Source organism: Anopheles bellator, chromosome 2 (assembly GCF_943735745.2).
Source record: "Anopheles bellator chromosome 2, idAnoBellAS_SP24_06.2, whole genome shotgun sequence".
In the NCBI taxonomy this organism is placed as follows: domain Eukaryota; kingdom Metazoa; phylum Arthropoda; class Insecta; order Diptera; family Culicidae; genus Anopheles; species Anopheles bellator.
The window spans coordinates 44,857,317-44,873,351 of NC_071286.1; the positions used below are offsets into that span (position 1 = coordinate 44,857,317).

The following is a 16,035-nucleotide window of genomic DNA, read 5'->3' on the forward strand; positions in this document are numbered from 1 at the left end:
CGAGGGCGAGCGCGAAGATGTAGCGATCTTTCGTAGCATCCTGTTACTTGCTAATACAGTTGTCTTATAATTATGTTAAAAAACGAAACACTTCGCTTGAAAACAAGGACGCGTGACACAATCGAATGAATGGCCCCGAACAAATTCGATGGAGGCGCATGGTGTTTCAGCGAAATGAGCATTTCGAACGAATTCTTTGGGAATCGAACATGAATCGTAGCATTAGCAGTGGCTAAATACACTCCCGCGAACGGCTATGTTTGGGCAGTTTAGTTGGTGTTGCGCTTAATTGAGGGCTCTGGTCCTGAAAAATCAAGAATCAATTTCAGCACTGAAATTAGTAAATTTCATAACCCGTTCTTTAAGGAGTAATAATAAAAAAAACTCAAAACTGGCAAAGGAGATCTAATAGATGTTCTTAGTCGGCCGTGGTCCGTGGTGTTATTTCACCGAAAACACAGAACACTGGCAACGCTTTTCTGGATTTTCCAGTGAGAGACGAATCATTCATGTTGCATTCGCAAAACAAAGGATATTTAAAAGCTAAACCTAACAAAACTAAACTTTCTCGAACATATCACCCCGCAGTGAAATACTTCATCGTCGAAAAGAAGTTGTTCATCGTAGAAAAATGAATGTCCGAAACCGTCAAGGGCAACACAAAACCTCATCCTAATCGTAGCGTGCGTTGCAAGATCCTTTCTGTTGTGAAGCACCGTGCAAGCACGTGAAGTAGTGATACCTAAACCTGGAAGCAAAAAAGATCCGCTACAATCCGTGGTTGACTAAAACAGTGTGGATGGTGGCCGAAAGGCAGTGAGAAAGGCGCCCACTATCGCTGTGACGAGTCGTGAGCATGAGCGCTGGGACTTTGGTGAGATAAAGCAGTGGCGTGCAAGTGTGAAGAAGTGTGCGCGTGAGAGAGACTCGCCGTTCGGTGAGCGAAACTACACCGTCGGCGCTCCGTCTCTCTCGCTCTCTCGGAAGCAGTGAAACAGCAGCAGCAAAAAAATCGAAAGCTAATTTCGGCGAGAGCGAAGACAAGATGGCGTCGGTGCGTGAAGAAGAACCTAACCTGGCGCTAGCGTGCGTTACGGACCGTGAGCGGGACCGCGGTGGAGGCTGTGGGACAAACGCTGGTGGCGGTGCGACGGGTGCCAAGTGTGGGGCCGTGCGAAGCCAAAGCTCGGTTGAGAACTCCGGGCCAGGGGGTGTGATTCGATTATCCTCCGGCAGGCGAAGATGCAAAAGAAAAGATCGTGAGCCGGTGCGGCCGACTGCGTGCGATTCGGACAGTCGGGCCGGAAAAGCCCTCCGATCGTATCGCAAGGAGGTGGCCGAGCAGGATCCATGTCAAAGCCCCGGTAATCACATTAAAAGCCCTAATCACTCGAACAATAACGACGCCGGACTGACTGAACGCAACAACAACCTCGGTCTCGATCCGCACGGTACGGAGGGATTAAATCTGGACAATACACACAGCAACTGCCATCACCAGCTGCCGGGCGGGCGGGAGGCTTGTCCCGGGACGCCCGGGACACCGACCTTTGGTCTGCCAAAGATGCTGTGCACCGCCACGGTGGCCACGGTAAGGTTGCCCAAGCTGATACTACTCGTTCTGCTGGTGGCCTACCTCGGGTGCTCGAGCTGTTCCGGGTTCGTGCTCGACGGTTCGCAGAACAGCTTTGCCCAGTTCCGCAAATGGTACACCGGGCTGAACGGATCGCTTGAGCTGGAGTTTAAGACGGAACAACCGAACGGACTGGTCCTGTACACGGACGACGGTGGCACGTTCGATTTCTTCGAGCTGAAGCTGGTCGAGGGTGCCCTCCGTTTGCGATACAATCTCGGTGGCGGCGCACAAATCATTACCGTCGGCCGGGACTTGCACGATGGCCACTGGCACAAAGTTCAGGTGAGTTGAGCCAACTTACGCTACCATGTAAGTTAAGGTAAACAATAAGATTTTACTCAGGGTCAATGAAAATAAAAGTCAGAGCCGGAGCAAGCCTCGGGTGGCATTCGACTTTTGTTTCGTGGGCTACTCGGATGTCCTCTTTAGGGGTGGAAGGAAACTTTTGCTCTGTTGAACGATATGTGCGTAGTTTTTGGCGAAACAATTACGAATATCTATACAAATTCATTCAGAACTTTCATGTCCTTTAAAACGGTACTCACGGATCGCTCTGTTAGACTCGAAAGACTAGGGACGACCTAGAGCTATCAACCTTCCAGGAATGCAAATCAAGGGTGGTTCAAATCTTTCAGATCAGATTGGCGTTTTGCTCATTAGCTGCTCGAGGTTGGTATTGCTGAGGTTACAGATTGTAAGCCTACTGAGCGTCCACAGAGCAAATGTTAAATTAAATCAAAATAAAACATTTTCCTCAAAGATCCCAAGAGGTCTCACTTCTTTTTTGTGGTTTTGTGTTGCGAAAAGCATTGCGATTACTGAAAAGTACATGGACAACTTCATTTTCCACGTAAACCAACTAGATAGAATGTAACCCCGTGGTTTGAGGACTTTCCCCCCGGGACCGATCATGGTTTTGATCTTCCTCATCACTCTTACATCGAAGTGAGTTCAACCAGGTTTGCCTTAATTTATTTGCCATAAAAACGGCACTTTCTCTGAGTGTTGTTGAGTGCTGAGTTGAGGGCACTTTGAGTTGAATAATGTTTTCCATGAAATGTGTCCTCGGAACCATGCTCCCACGCTGCTGGGTGCTGGCTCAGTAAATTACAGGCCACATGCGGCGTCGGAGTTCTTATCGTGGCACTCTTATTAGCTAGAAACCGGTTATGGGCCACTTTATTGCTGCGCCTTTTTGAGTCAATATTGGGTGCAAAGAATCTGTGGAGAGCGATGGATGCTGTGTTGGCGGATGCCGGTTCCAGGAAATTAAAATTCAATAAAAGACACCAGCGGAAAACTGAGTTTAAACTTCAAAGGGACTCACTAAGCAGCCGACAGTCTTTTCCCGTTCCACGGCGAGGCGTGCCAACAAGTGAACTGTTGGCCCATTAAACAGAATTCAATGGAGAGCGATCGTGTTGCTCGCTTCGCTGCTGATTGCTTTCGAACAGACTGAAATGAGTTTGTGACAATTGCCAGCAGTCATGTAAATTATGTCCCAGCGATGTCCTATGACATTTGCGATGACATCGGACCACCACGAGCACGAGTCACTTTATTAGAAGGACACTGTCTTGGGCGTACTGTTGAATGCTGCCCGACCCTTACCAGGGCCCCTTCTCACATCTTTTTTGGATGCTGAGCGGCATTCCTAGCGCATTGGGCATCCATCATTCGATAAAGGCAGAGCGAACGTGGGTTTTTAAATATTTTATGCAAATTTCTTTCGCCATTGTTGGCCAAAGGACCTGGGCTGGCTGGGCTTATCACACACACCGCGAACCCACGCAGCCACCCGAGCCGCCGGTGCAAAGGTGACAGTGAATGATGGACGCGATTGCGTTTGAAGGATTCCTGCCGAGTCCTTTCCGCATGGGGCGCGCAAGGAATGTGCCGGCGGGGGTCTCCATTCTGCACACATACGTACGGCGCGGTGTTTGAGAAAGCCGTTTTCCGGGGGGCAGCCGCCTCCCAAGTATGCTACATTGTTGGCGTCCCGTCGGTCGGCCAGAATCAATTTACATTTTACATGTGCACGCTTTTAATTTCAGTTAGTGCTCGTGGGCCGGCGGGCCACATAGGCACATACACACAAACGCAGACTGTGCTGGCGTGCGAGGATAAAGTGGCAACATGTTTTGCACATGAATTAAGTGCCGCAACATTCGCGCACGCACACCTGCAGGCCACTTAGGGCACGGGAGAAGTGAAAAGCAACATAAACATGTGCATTTACCGTAGAAAGATTGAAGGAACCGCTTTTTACCGCTTATGTCGAGCGCTCCATTTTGCGTGGTATTGTGTTGCGAAAAGAATGGAGATGGGAAAAAATATCACAACTACGTCATTTGCTGATGCATACGATGGTGTGTTCACCAGTTTTTTACGATTTATTGTGCTACCGAAAATCGCCATAAATTATGTGGGAAACGTTGTCATACGTTGTACATTAGTTATCGTTAGAAGCTTTTCGATGTATTAAGTCGCTCTAAGGTCTATTGACCTACTCATTACAGTCGTCTGAGCGACGAGAATCAATTCGTTTGAGGTTTCTTACTCTGCTCCACCGATTTTTATACAACAGACAAAACCAGTCCGATGACTGATGGTGTACGGGCCTTAATTGGAGAAACATGATATTTGAATGATACACAGTATTTACAAGGAGCAGAGCATTTTTTCAAAACTCATTTTAAAGCATCGTTCTACGCATACACATGTTTTCCAATGTTTTAATATTCGAGCGCGGTAGACATGGGAAGCAAATGCTTCGAAACCCGAGAAAACAAAACGACGACGAAAAAAAATTAATGACCAGCGTCGGTTGCCCAAAGCCAAAATGCTAAACGATTAAAGTTTAACAACCACTTCCAGACAGAGGCTCGAACCGCTTTTCGCAGCCAGTCGCTGCAAGTGGCCGCTTTCGGGCCGCTCGGGCAACGTTCTTTTCCATTCGCAGATCCTGCCGGAGCGAAGGCAGCGGACTCCGGCTCTTAACTCTCGTCTGCTCGTCGGCCGCTGCCAAGGACGAACGGAGCCTCCGACGACGCTCATTACGCTGTGGCGTTTGGGGCGCTGTCGCCAATTCGGTTCCGGTTTCGGGCCGGGCTGGGCCGGGCCAAGACGAGATGGCAAACCATTTTTCCGGGAACGACTTTCGTGGAAATAATCTTAATAACGCGGTTTCGCTGAAAAAACGGAAGGGAAACCCCCGCGAACTGGTGGCTAACGATAACGAGGTGGGTGGCGTGGAAAAGCGAAACCAAATAATGGCGATGGTGGGCGTAAAGGCAGGCCTGGGGCGCCCTGGAAAGAAACCGGGCTCTTACATCAAAGAGCCCAAGAGGCCGGGGTTTCGTTTTTCTCGACGCTCGTGCCTTCGCGGAACGGATTGCCGAGCTTACGGGTTTTTTTTTCGTTCTACGGAGCTGGCGGTACATTTTGTTCGTCCTTCACACCAGCACCGGGAAAACTGTGGGCTCTGGGTGAGTCTGATTGGGAATCAGTATTGAGAGCGGATGCACCGGTCCCATAATTGGTGAAGCTCACGCATCGGGTCGTCGGGACGATGTCGTCGTCCTCGCAGCGCAGGTGGTTCACGTTCGCCACTCTGGCGCCCGGCTCTAGAGCAACAAGAGCGCCATCTACCGGAAGGCAATAATCATTTCCAGATATTTTACGACAATGAAATTAATACCACTTTCGGAGCGAACGAAACGAACGAGAGAGGGAAGAGAAAAGAGGAAATGAGAGAGAAGGAGAGAGAGGGAGAGAGAGTGGTCGACCTTTAGAAGCGAGCTGGCAAATGGTGATTTGGGTGTCTGATCGGTGGAGGCGCCCTGGCGAACGAATGTGGCGTTTTCGTAACTTATGCGGGGGCTGCGTTATTTTAGGTTTCCAATAGCATACGCCGGCCGTTACATGTTCGCTCCTGGGCTGTGTATTTATACCGGCGCACACACACAGATACACAAACTTTATTTGGCGAATAAAAACATCGGACGAGGGTAATGCTCGTGCCACGTGCCAACTGTTGTTGTGGATGTTTAGGGCTTTCGTTTTGGTTAACTGTTCCTTACCGTGCCAACAGAATGAAACCGAGAGAGAAAGGGAGAGGGAACCCCAAAAATTGGTAGGAAAAACAAAAGAATAATAAAAAACGCTTCCCAGATGCTTCGCAACGGCCGAACGGCGGAAGTGTGTAGGAAATAAAGGTTAAGTCAACGGCACGCCATCACACCCGAACCGGAAACTAACCAACGAGCGAGCATCGGTTCGGTGGCCCTTTGGAAGGCCGGAAGGGAATGGAGCTTGGAGGGGGGTGGTAGGTCGCAGACAGCGTCCCCAGTCCCGCCCTTGGGCCGGGTAGCATAGGGATGGCACATGCTTTCGTGACTGCCACCAGTGTGACACCTTGTTGGTCTGGTCGCGCGGCGGAACGGGGTGCTAAAAATGGCTTCACACACGTTCATTGGCAACACACACCAACGCGTAAATCCCTTGGCACACTGGCCACAAAAACGGTTTTCCGAGCACGGTGGCCAATTTTGGACATAATATTCGGTTGGATCAATAGACAGAGAGAGAAAGAAAGAGAGCGCCCGTGTACGAGGCGCTCTACAGTTTGGTGCTGGTTACTTGTCGAGGAGTTGCTCTTTTTAATACACGGCATTATCAAGACATCTCATCGCTGTTTAACAAGCCCGCTGACAAGTAGCACATTTGCGTGTCTCTGTGTCCCCAGCTTGGCAAACCCTCGCAAGAAAGTAATATTTACCATGCAGGGTCCTGTGATCCTATGTCCAAGTCCTAGTACAGTGTGCTCATTGTGTTGTTCTCGTACATACGTTTGTAGTTTAATTTTGTGGATTGTTTTTGTGAACTAAATCGGCGTGTTTTATAAAGTGTCAAATGAAACTATTAACCTGTTCAAACTAGTTTTTCTAAATTTGTCCTGTGTTGTCCTCCTGCTCTTATTGCTATTCGAAATCGGTGAAATGTATTTACCTACAGTTTACTTTTTGAGTAGTTTATACAGGGTGGTCAAAAATGCGTGCAATTTTCATTTGGTTATTTAAAAAAATGCTGAAATGCTGAAATTTATGTGTAGAAACCAAGAGAAGCCAATGCACTCACGACGGGTGACAGTTTGGTGCGGATTTTGGCTGATTGGTTCTTCGGCGAAATTGAAGCTGAGAACTTTAACGGCTTTTGGTTTTAACAGAACGGTGCTACGTGCCATACAGTGACTGCCACAATCAACATTTATGTTATGGGAACAAACCTGCTACCATTGACCACCTCTAGACCCAAATTAAAGATGCTACTGCCGAAATAAGACCAGAAACAATCGAGTGTACTCAAAAATAGGTCGACCGAATGAGCTACCGCCAAGCCAATCGTGGTGAACATTTGACTAAAATGGTTTTCCATAAAATATTTTAATGAATTAACCGTTAGGTTATAAATAATAAAATAAATAAAATCACCCTACAATAAATTATACTTTCGTTTACGTTTGTTTTTAATATTGTAGGGTTTACTTATAATCACACAAAAGAGATACTACTGTTCACTGGAAAATGAGCTTCATTAGGGCACTAAAATAAGCGAGCCTCGCCATGCCATAACGAACTGGAAGATAATTATAACGGACGGCAACGATGAAGCGCTCAGTTTAAGCTGCTTAAAGCAAAGAAGCATACCTAATGAAGCGTGGCGCTTAAGTGTAATGGCCGTAATTACCTTCGCTCCCGGTGAAAGCCCTGGGCCGGGACCGTTTTTTTCCTCACTTCATGCAGCCATTTTGAGCCGTGCCACAGCCCCGTAGCAGTGCGAATCGAATAATGTAACAAATGAATTCGGCATCGGAATCGCATCTTTCGACATCATTTTGTTCATTAGCATTGGGCGGTGTCGGCTGTTCGTCGGCAGTGTACAGTGAATCTTCGAAGCGACGGCCGTCGATTGTATGTCGGCCAAGATACTCATCAACCAGCACGGCACCGCTAATGGCTTCGCACTTATTTTTCATGACGCAATAAATTCAACGCTAATTGTAATAGGGAAACGAGTGAACAGTGTGTGTGTTTGGCGAATATTGGCAGTTTTCGTGCAAATTGGAACAATTGGGCGTTGGGCTGGTCTGGTTTTAACAAACAACAATGTGGCGCCCAAAAATTTTAACACTTCTTGCGGTTGCTTTCCACTTTCAGGTGTTGCGGAACGATGAACACACAACGCTCACCGTGGACGGTGTCTCGCAGAGTCGCAGCTCCCGAGGGAAGGAGTTCCTGTTTGGCAAGTTTGCCACCAACTCGGACGTCTTCGTCGGCGGTATGCCGAACTGGTGAGTATTGTTTGCTTGTCATGCTTTTTGCACTCCTGGAGATTAAAATCTTCGCAAACAAATGTTTTACAACGTAGCTGCTGAGAGGAGACGAAATTATTCGTTGGGTGATGGCGATGATGGCAAGCTTGCTTGTGGTGGATTAAAAATACTACGTGGCACGAAAAGCGAAGAAAACCATGTGCTAACATGAGCTCCATTTATCTTAGAATTAAACTTTAGCACTACGGAAAAGGTATTACTTTTTTGGCCAAACACTAGTGTCCTACAACATCATTATTGTTTTACATTTTCAAAAATTTAGTAGTGAGTTCAAGTTCTTCAAAATATTCAACGAAACAAAAGTAGTGTAATATTACACGTGTATCATCAATATTTTCTTTCACTTTGCCAAGGAGATTGGCATCCTAATTTGTGATCGAGTTGGTCAATATTCACATCATAAAGACGGTCGTTTGACCAGTAGTAATCTTGGTGCTTGGTGGTACCTTGTTTTCAACCCATACAGTGGCGACGGAGGTTCAAAACTACCATCGTGAAATCATTCTCGTGTTCGATGTACTCGAACGCTAAAATATTTTAAGCACTGACTGCTTTTGCAAGCTTTCAGATCAGTGTTTTGCCCACTACTCCGCCGTTACTTCGTGACGCGCAGCGTAGTCGGACACCCAGCCCAGAGAGATGAAGTGCCCTGGACCGATTCGCTTTCCAAGGCGAGCGTCGTTCCATTTGGTGCCTACTAGCACCGACAAGTAGCTCAACATTTGCCGCTACTTGGCCCGGCGCGTTTGGGAAAATGGAAAAGTTTTTCCATTTAGCATCGGTAACAACTCAGCTCACCACCGACGCCGGCCGGGACCGGGTTTTGCCCCGTTAAGGGTAAGGGTTGTGTTTTGCGAAATGAGCCAACTTCGTGGCACGCAGAGTGGCGCGGGTTCGGATAAGTGTTGGATATTTGCAAAAATTAAAACATCCCACGATTCGTTGTTGGCGATGTTTTTCGTTGGTTGCCTTTGCTTGTGCCCATTAATTGATGATGCGCGCCCCCTGGGGGAGCGAGATGGGAAAGAAACCCGTGCAGCACCAAATTGCGACTGCAGAGGATCTTTGCAATCTGATCCACAAACCGATACGACCCCAGCATATCCAGCTTTCTAGAGCCACGGGCAAGACTTGGCACACGGGTTGAGGGACGGTTTTTGGTTGCCACCTTTGCCACGTATCACTTTTAATTAGTGACGGTGCTGCCTAAGCAAGGGTTAGGCCAAGTTGGGGGCGCTCCATTTTTCTTCAGTTCTAGCGGCATCAGGATGTGCCCGTCGGAAACTAGGTCACACCTTGACGCGTTGTGTAAGTGAGGCTTCAGGCTACACTTGGGCACCAGCAGTGGAACCTCGAGGAGAAATTTGTCTTACTATGCAATAGACTGGTTTTATGTATGTATTTTATTTTTATATTTTATAACTATCTTATTGTCAAATGTATTATAATTTTAGTGGTCTTCAAAAACCGTTTTTTGACTGCATAAAGTAGAACAGTAGTTTTAAACTTCAGATTAGGACTTTGGTCCTAAGCGATACTTCGACAGTATCACGGGTAGCTACTAATTCTTCATGCGCTGCGCTGCCACTTCACTAGTCGATCCGTAACACAGGAGAAACATAGATTTAGTCAATACCTATCACCATAATGCTGCTAGATCATTGTTCTTACATCTATTCGTCGTTTGATGAACGAGGTAACGATGTGCTGCGATGAGAAATTACCATTGTGCCGAAAGCTATTTATAAACGCAACAATAATCACACTTTTTAAGCATACGGCATAGATCGATGAGTGGCAATAAGCAATTTAGGCGACTGTCCTTCTTTCGCTTGAATACTTACCCCCTGCTCGGTTAACCTGTGCCAGCAAATGGAAAAGGATATTTCGTCCGTGATGACACCCGACTGACGGCCGAGCACTAATGGACGGCACACGCACACACACATATGCGCGCGGAACAGTCGAAGCTTCGCGGCTAGAGAATGCTGTTTCGGATTGAATGCCGTGAGTGCACGCGATGGGCTCGGCACGAACCATTTTTAACAGAACGTAGACAGAGCTTTTGGGATAAATAATTCACTATAAATCAAGCGGAACGGCGATTGGCGCAAGAAGCAGGGTGGATAACCCGCTGGAAATCGATCTCAAGCCGCTTCGGTTCATTTGCCTGTCGCCGGAGTTTGTTTCTCCAATTTTGCTCAGCGGCAGGCACCCATCTTCATGAAGCCTTGTGAAAGTAACAGTGAAGGATGCCTTGGAACGGTGTTTAGGTGCCATTTGTTGAACTTGGTGAATCTCTTAACAAACCGTTATCTAACAGTCCTATGAACCTGTGGAACGCTTTGCGACTGAGACGATAATGTCGATTCTTTTAACTAGTTTAAGAAGAGAAATACGGCCTGGCTATAAATTGTAGAACTAAAAAATCAAATCAACCACATCGTTGTATTGACTAAGGAAACGAACCTCAAACTGATATCAAATATCACTTGTCAGGTCGGGTGTGAATTTATGTCGCAAGAAATAACAAAAGTTGAGTGACGTCTGACAACAAGACAAATCGACTAATTAAAATTGAACAATAGAAAATTTTGCGTACTGAGCCAACTTACATTACTAAAAAAGGAACAAAAATGCTTATTTTATTATGTTTGTTTTCACATTTTAAAAGCCCACATAAAAAGCCACATTTGAAACCATAAATTTGTTTGGGTTCGAAACTTGGTATGTATCGCGCGCGTCATTATGCGACGCCGACCGCACTATTCCATCTCCGCGTCACTGACGAAAGTCCACGTCGAACGTCCAACGGTGGTCGGCGTTAGGGTTTCTTCTAATGACCACCCGGTGGCCGCAGGAGAAAGCGATCAATGAAGTGGAATCAATTGAATTTACCCTGACCGTTTGTTCACCGTCGGTGGCGGCGGCGGCGGCGGCAGTGTTGGTGGTGGACATGGCACCACCATTAGCACCCACAAATCAAGTTTCGTCGCGAAAGATGTAATCAGCAGAGCCGGGCCCCCGCCTGAAAGCCCAGCCCAGCGCACCGTTCTGAGATCGACCTTCTAGCGGTCCACATCGCTGCTGCCATCGATAAGTTCGCCGTTACTCAATTAAATCCAATCCCGCGAAGGAGTCGCCGACGAGCTGAGCTGAGCCCGGTGGGCACGGTGCCGTGAAGAATGTGGCTTAATTAGTGTTTCGTGTGAGTGAATGGGAGTTTACCTAACTTACGACATCGGAGTGGGTGCCGTGCACCGTGGCACTCGTGGCCTCGAGGGGCCCGTTTTTCTCGATTACTCCTCTCGGAGGGTGTTGGTCGAGGCCAGCGCGCCAGGACACGAGACTGCCAAGACTAACCGGTGCGACTAAGCTGATTATGAACGCCACATGCACGGACGTGGCACCTTCGACGACGACGACGAGGTGTAACGACCTTCATCTAGCGGAATGCTCAATGAAGCTCCCGGTTTTCGACCTCGACCTACACGGAATCGTTTATTATTTGTTCACGCCAAGGACGTCCGAGTAACTTCGGTAGCTTCAAGTTTGAATTAATTTGAGAAAGATTGCAGTCGATAGCGCCCGTTGTTGCTGGCACGCAGCTGGCCTGGGCGTTCGATTCCCCGGCGTGACACGGAGGCTTGCCCATATAAACACAACGTTACAGAAAGCAACACAGACTAACAATTGTCTCTGGTGCAGGACATGATCGCTCGGCGGTTGTAATTGCCAGATAAGAAGAAGAATCACTTATCAAGGCAAAGGACCAGAAAGGTGAAGAAGAAGAAGATTCTTAAAGACGGTCCACGGCTCTCCTTGTCGTTGAACGCTCGCCACCACGCCTCGGCCGCGAAGGTTGCCGAAATCGGCGCCGAAAATAATTGAATCCATTCGTCTTATTGTGAGTCTAGTCACGAAGACAAACAAGTCCAGTCTGTGTACTTTTCATAATTCAACAATCTTACGACCACGGCGACGGCCCTTTGGCACGTGCCTGAAAAGTTAAGATTCCTGACGGTACAGCGTTCGGAGGACAAAAAATGAATCCTGCCCGAGTGCGCGCCGCGACACGGTGACACGCCACAGGCGACAGGAGTTCAGCAAAGGGGTTTATTGTTTACCTCTCTCTCTCTCTCGCCGCCGATACGGGTACCACCCGCCGGTAGCACGCAGTGGCAACTTTGCGCCACTTTCGCCGCAGCAAATGATGTGTAAAATGGCGGCCGGCCGAAGAAAAGGGCCGTGTGGGGCCGCGTGTACGTTCCTGACGGATGACGATGTCGCCGAGGAGCGAGGCTACCTTTTCACGGCGTTTACCTTGCGGGGGGGAGGACCGTCGCTGATGGTTTCCATCCCGATCGGCCGACGTCAAAGTTAGTCAAAAATTCAAACCCATGCCAAGAAGGAGGAAAAGCAAACAGCAAAAAAGAGGGTGGAAAGGGTTCAAGGTGCGGTGCGTGGACATGCATAAGGATGCCGTGCCGCGTGGGGCGTGAGGCGTTAGCAACAATAACAACAGCCCACGAGGGGGTGGCAGGCCAGCAGGGTGGGGTCGAAGAAAAAAGCACAACCGACGCTTCCGAGCCGGAAAATTTGCCCAACGAACGGATGGAGGAAAATCGGCTCGGTCGGGACACCGACCGACGACCGAATGCCCCATTGACTTTCACCCCGTTCGGCACGCACCTGAGAAGTGGGAAGTTTGGGGTCCGAAGTGAAGTGGGTCCCATTAAGAAGTGGCAAGAGTGGCCGGCGGGCGGCAGTAACGACGAATCGAAAGCGTTGCGTAAAAGATGGCGCTCGCGCCCGCGCCCGGGCCATGAAAAATGAGATCCGAGGAAGAGATTTATAACTTATCCGCTGGCGTTTCCTGTTTCGCCGCAGGTCCTTGCGCGTGGGAAGGGGCTGGGAACTGGCTCCTGGAGGGTCTTTCACATACCCTCAATCTTTTGCGTCGAAATTGGTTCTCGTTCGCCGTTGGAGCTTGGCGCGAAAGAAGGTTTTAAGGTGAACGCATTGCAACGGTTATACTTTTACACGAATTGATTCACACTAAAAAAAGGTAACCTTTTTTTCTTTTTTGGTCCTACATTCTATCGTATTTTAACATTATGTTCACAAACCACGCGTTAATTGAGTACCACTGACTGTACCTGTATGTTTCTTTGACGTGCATAGAGTTTGAAAACATAAAAGCATTTTTCTATGATTTATGAATTTAGACGAAATGGAATATCTTCGACAATATAAAACTTGTATTACAAAACATAATGAAAACACAGACAAAGTGTGGCAATGTCACGACAAAAAATGAACGTTCAAGCTGGAACGTAATTTTCAAGTCAAGTTAATAGGAGGAAGGAACTCGCATGCCAAATCCGTGAAGCAACATGGGTTTGGCAATTGGCTTTGGGATTTTTAGTGAATTTTTAATCGAAACCATTTTTTTGTATAATCTCGCGAGTAAGCTTTATTTGGAAACGTACGGCGGAAAGTTGCTTGGCTGTGTTCCTACAGCCACATTCCATGGAACCGATTTGCCCTATACGATGCAGGTGAGCGCCCGACGTAACATGATTAGATCGAAGTCCATCCATCTTTCGAGTGAACGTTCGGCATGCCGACAGACCAGGGCTGCATCAGGGCCTTCGGAAGGTCGACTAGTGGAACATTTCCAACTCGAAATAGAATCGCTGATGCAAGTGGAGAAGCCCCTGAGAATAGAATAGAAAAAAAAACCGTGAAAATCAGTGTTCTTTTAGGCCAGATGGACAGTCTTCCCACCACCCTTGATGCTACAGTGAGAATGAATCCAGACTATCGACATAGGCCTTTCCGAGGATAGACGATAAAGGCACCGAAATCCTTTGTGGAAAGTAGTCCAAAATCCCCTATTATTTTCCCTGGATGCTGGGTTTCGCTGGTGCTGTGGCTATCTTCAAAGGTAAAAGGGGTACCCGCCAAAGAAACAGGTTTCGATCGTTGAGTTGAAGACTACGAACCCTGTTTGGTTCTTCTGTAAGGAACCGTTCGGTGTAAGGAGGCGAGGCAACTTTTTTATAAACATGCCAAGAAGTGTCCTTTGGCGAAGACTTACAGAAACAGCCTTGCTGTCCTCCTGCAAGCAGGATTCTTCTGGTAGTCCACTTCGTACTTCATAGCTGAAAGCGAGAATGAACCGTATTAGCCTTTATTAGTAAATTAAATTAAAAGATTCCACAGGAAACCAAGGCGATCTTCATATTGGCGAGCATGAGATCGCGAGATTTCGATCTCCGAAATAAGAAGTACTAAGCAATTGTTGATGCTTTTGTTTTGCGGAAAGAAATTATTATGCTCGACATCAATTCCTCGATTCAGAATGCACAACGTCAACTTCTTCTACGAAGCTGTTTTGCATCAGAGGCCCTTTAATTGACTGTATCATCCAAAAGTTCATATAATCTGACTATAATCGGTAAGAAGACTATTTAAAAAACATTTACTTACAATTGGTAAGATCCGTTAGCTTATCCAGAATAGCCTAGGGCCCACGCGAAAGAGCATTATTCCATAGACAAGCGTTAACACCAATACACGGGAACCGTCGAAGGACTTCCAACACGTGTCCAGCAGTTTCGGCACAAGTTTCTGCAGCGAAGTGGCTACAAGTCGAAAGCTTGTTGTCCTCACACGCACACACACGTACACCTAATTTGCAGCAGGCAGGTGGATGTTAAGAGGTCTATTGTGTGCATTCGTGTGCGTGCCAATGGCGATGATGTAAGTTGGTTGGGTGTTGGGCTGTTTTTATGTTCACACGCTCTACACCACCCACCGGGGGGTCAGCGGCTGACACGAACCGCGGGTGGCCGTTGGTCAGCGGGAGGACGGTTTTAGTGGTGCGTAAGGTGCCAGGACCTGGCACCGTGAACACTCGATGATGGATGTAATCGTGGCCACGGCACGGGGCAGCTTTCTCTTGTGCGACGGAAAGACCTCATCGCCAACGGAAATCGTACCTTTCTCAGCCAGCCTCAGCCTTTTTGCCGCCTGTCGGTTGAGACGCTGTGTCCCTGGCGTTGATTGGAGTCACAAATGCGTAGGGCACTGTGGCGGCGCACGTAGGGTCGGATCGTTCGATTAGACGCGTAAACCGATTGGCTTTTGTGAAGGGGCAATCGGCGAAAACTTTATTTGCTCTCGTAATGGCGGATTTTCTTGAGCCGAGGTCACCCGTCTCAACACCGTGGCCATCCACTTCAACCGACGGGTGGTGCTGTATCATGCTCGCTATTTGCTCGCTGGCCACCATTCGGAGCTGCACTTGCTGTATTTGCTGTGCTGTGTGATAAAGCGAGAAAAATGTGTGTCACCCGTCACGCGACGTGCGCCACTCGCAAATGGATAAGGATTATCGGCTGCGAAGATTGGAGAATGAATCAAATTATGAGATTGCATCCCATCAGCATAAGGTTGCCAGCCCTTGCTCTATCGGCCCCCGCTCGCCGCGAGTCCACCGCTCGGTTGCAGATGTTTGCAGAAGCAATTAAAATACGTGAGATAGCTGAAAAGTGGCCCCAAACTGTCGGTGCCACTCCCCGAAACGATTCGGGATAATGGAATCGTTAATTATGAAGGGGAGCAACAGAGAGCGGCGGGGCTTAAGAAACGGGTGACAAATTGACAAATCAATCGCCATAATCGATAAAAGACGGGCGTCACGGGTGGAGCCGATGGTGGTGGAGCATTATATTGGATGACTGGTTAAAAAATAAAGGTTGGTTTGAATTTCCTTGCCTTCGACAAATGGGAAGCTCCTTCGTCGCTTGAAGATTACGAAATCCCGGTCGATTAAAGAGAATCAATCATAGAACCTTAAGCATTAAATGTTTAAAAGCGCCAAAAAACACTCGCAATTGCTATGTGTTGTGGCCTTTGACCTTCGGTTGAACATATGTGATTATTCGTTCTCAATAACATTCAAACTATTGGTCGAATCTGATTCTTTTAGATTATC

General features: G+C 47.8%; 1 protein-coding gene across 1 annotated transcript in view; it reads left to right on the plus strand.

Moving 5' to 3' along the window:
• The first annotated feature begins 1,045 nt into the window (after positions 1 to 1,045).
• The window catches only part of LOC131207590 (neurexin-3), a 102,767-nt gene continuing 87,777 nt past the window's right edge, over positions 1,046 to 16,035 (plus strand). Inside the window, exons 1-2 of the mRNA XM_058200210.1 lie at positions 1,046 to 1,918; positions 7,855 to 7,988. Coding sequence (XP_058056193.1) covers positions 1,046 to 1,918; positions 7,855 to 7,988 — 1,007 coding nt within the window. The remainder of the gene's footprint in view (positions 1,919 to 7,854; positions 7,989 to 16,035) is intronic.